Source organism: Phytophthora parasitica (assembly GCF_000247585.1).
Source record: "Phytophthora parasitica INRA-310 unplaced genomic scaffold supercont2.205, whole genome shotgun sequence".
NCBI classification, from domain to species: Eukaryota; Oomycota; class Peronosporomycetes; order Peronosporales; family Peronosporaceae; genus Phytophthora; species Phytophthora nicotianae.
The window spans coordinates 8,770-10,600 of record NW_008649191.1 but is presented as its reverse complement, the minus strand read 5'-3'; the positions used below and the strand labels follow the sequence as shown (position 1 = coordinate 10,600).

At 47.9% G+C, this 1,831-nt stretch overlaps 2 protein-coding genes across 2 annotated transcripts; both read right to left on the bottom strand.

Moving 5' to 3' along the window:
• Positions 1 to 129: 129 nt before the first annotated feature.
• PPTG_19870 (hypothetical protein) lies at positions 130 to 565 on the bottom strand (the record flags this gene model as incomplete). The annotated part of the gene is made up of 1 exon (XM_008918442.1): positions 130 to 565. A coding segment is annotated over one exon (436 nt), but the record flags the coding sequence as incomplete, so codon positions are not given.
• Positions 566 to 589: 24 nt separating this feature from the next.
• On the bottom strand, positions 590 to 882 carry PPTG_24759 (hypothetical protein; the record flags this gene model as incomplete). The annotated part of the gene is made up of 2 exons (XM_008918441.1): positions 590 to 656; positions 715 to 882. Coding segments are annotated over 2 exons (234 nt in total), but the record flags the coding sequence as incomplete, so codon positions are not given.
• Positions 883 to 1,831: the final 949 nt, after the last annotated feature.

Genomic DNA, 1,831 nt, shown 5'->3' with positions numbered 1-1,831 from the left:
AGCAGGTGCGTGCACGAATTGGCACCAATTAATGGAATTATTGAATCAATAATTTCTGTCCTTCGACGTGATGTATTAATTTAAGTATTGGATTCACGGGAGCCACGGCGCTGCCCTGGGTCTGCTCGTCTATACATCGCACCCACACTTTCCTCTTTTTGGCCTGAGACTCGCCGTCAATGATGTGAAGTAGAACCAGATCTTCAAGTGCATGTTCGACGAAAAGTGTAGATGCTGACTGTCCTCAGCGTAGAGGAAGCCGTAGCGAGTCAAACTCTCCAGTGCCTCGATGCGAGAAGTTCTCCAAAATGCTGACGATGGTAACATGACTTTACCATAAGCAACGTCTTCCAGACTTGTGTTCACCATGTCATCCGATAGGTTTTCAGTATTGACCATTTTGCAAATAGCTTCAGGGCTCAGTATACCTCCTTCGGAACGGCAAATGTACTCGAGCAGCTTCAGCGATCGAAGCGCTGACTCGATCTTACTGCACTCGACAGCGTCATCTGGCCCAAATTCCGCGTTTAGAAACATCAGCATCGCCATTCCAATGTGGCCGGAGCTGAGGTTCCAAATGGAGTCGGACGTTTCTTGTCCGAATCTACTCCCAGCACCATCTCATTCAACTCTGCATACGCGAGTCTCATTCCAGGCTTCGATGGTGACGCATCAAGACCGAAAAAAAATTCCGGTGGAATCCACTAATCCAACCCATAATTGACGGTCATTGTACGTGAGCTGGGCCTCATCAATGAGCACCACCTTCTCAAATTTACTCTCGAAGAACAGTCCGAAATCATGATCATACAAACGGCCGAAACAGGTCGATATGGTCTCTCCAGGTTTCATTTTGTCGGCTTGAAAACACAACTCGGGCATATACCTTGTTGAATCGTATGATGTAATTGTTTAGTAGATGAAACATGGCCGTCTTCCCAGCCTTCGGAGGTGCCCGGATCCACAACAACCAGTGTCAGGAAAGAGCAAGTTGTAAAATTGCTTGACGGTCTCGGCGCGAAGAGATATAATATCAGAAGGGACCCCACCAGCATTTCCAGGGGAATATTCAATCAGCATGTTGAAATCACGACGCAAATCGTGCTGCTCCAATGGCACCGTGGCGCGGTTGTTCGGTACTTTTAGCACCAGCGGCTTTTCCTTGAATTCGCCGCACTCACCGATATCCTCCAGAAGGCTCAGTGGCTCAGTGGATCTCTGCCTGCGGAATAGGCCTCGTCATCCTCGAACACCGAGAGCTGCAATGCCCGCACAACTGCGAGCAAATTCTTTTACCTCTGGCTTCTTCTTGTCGTACAGAGTGTGCGCTGCTTCCACGACGTCGGCGAAGACTTCTGCGTCGTCGGGTAGCGTGACCAGATCAATGCCATTGCTAGCGAAGCTGCCGTCACGGCAGGGCTCCTGAAAAAATAATACCCTTTAGAATACATTCGAATACTTTAATTCAATTATTAATTCTGTCGGCTCAATTCATTTTTGAATTGTACATTATTTACACATGAATTATCGAGATCAACCACCAATGTCCTCTGAGTGTCTCGCTCCTCCTGTCCACCATGGTCCTCACAAGCAGCCAAATCTGCACCATACTCTTCACTGACGTCGGCAGTAGTTTTTTCAAGTGGACCACCTGTGACAAGCAGTACAAGAAGGGGTTCTCCGCAAGCAGAGCTCCGTTTTTCGGAGCTCTACTTTTTGAAGAATGAAAAACAAAAAGCACTTTATTTTAAAAAAACTGTGCTTCAACTGTCGACACAGGTACTCTTACTCCTCCTGCTGTGGGTGCCGCTGCACAGCCTGTACGAGTCCG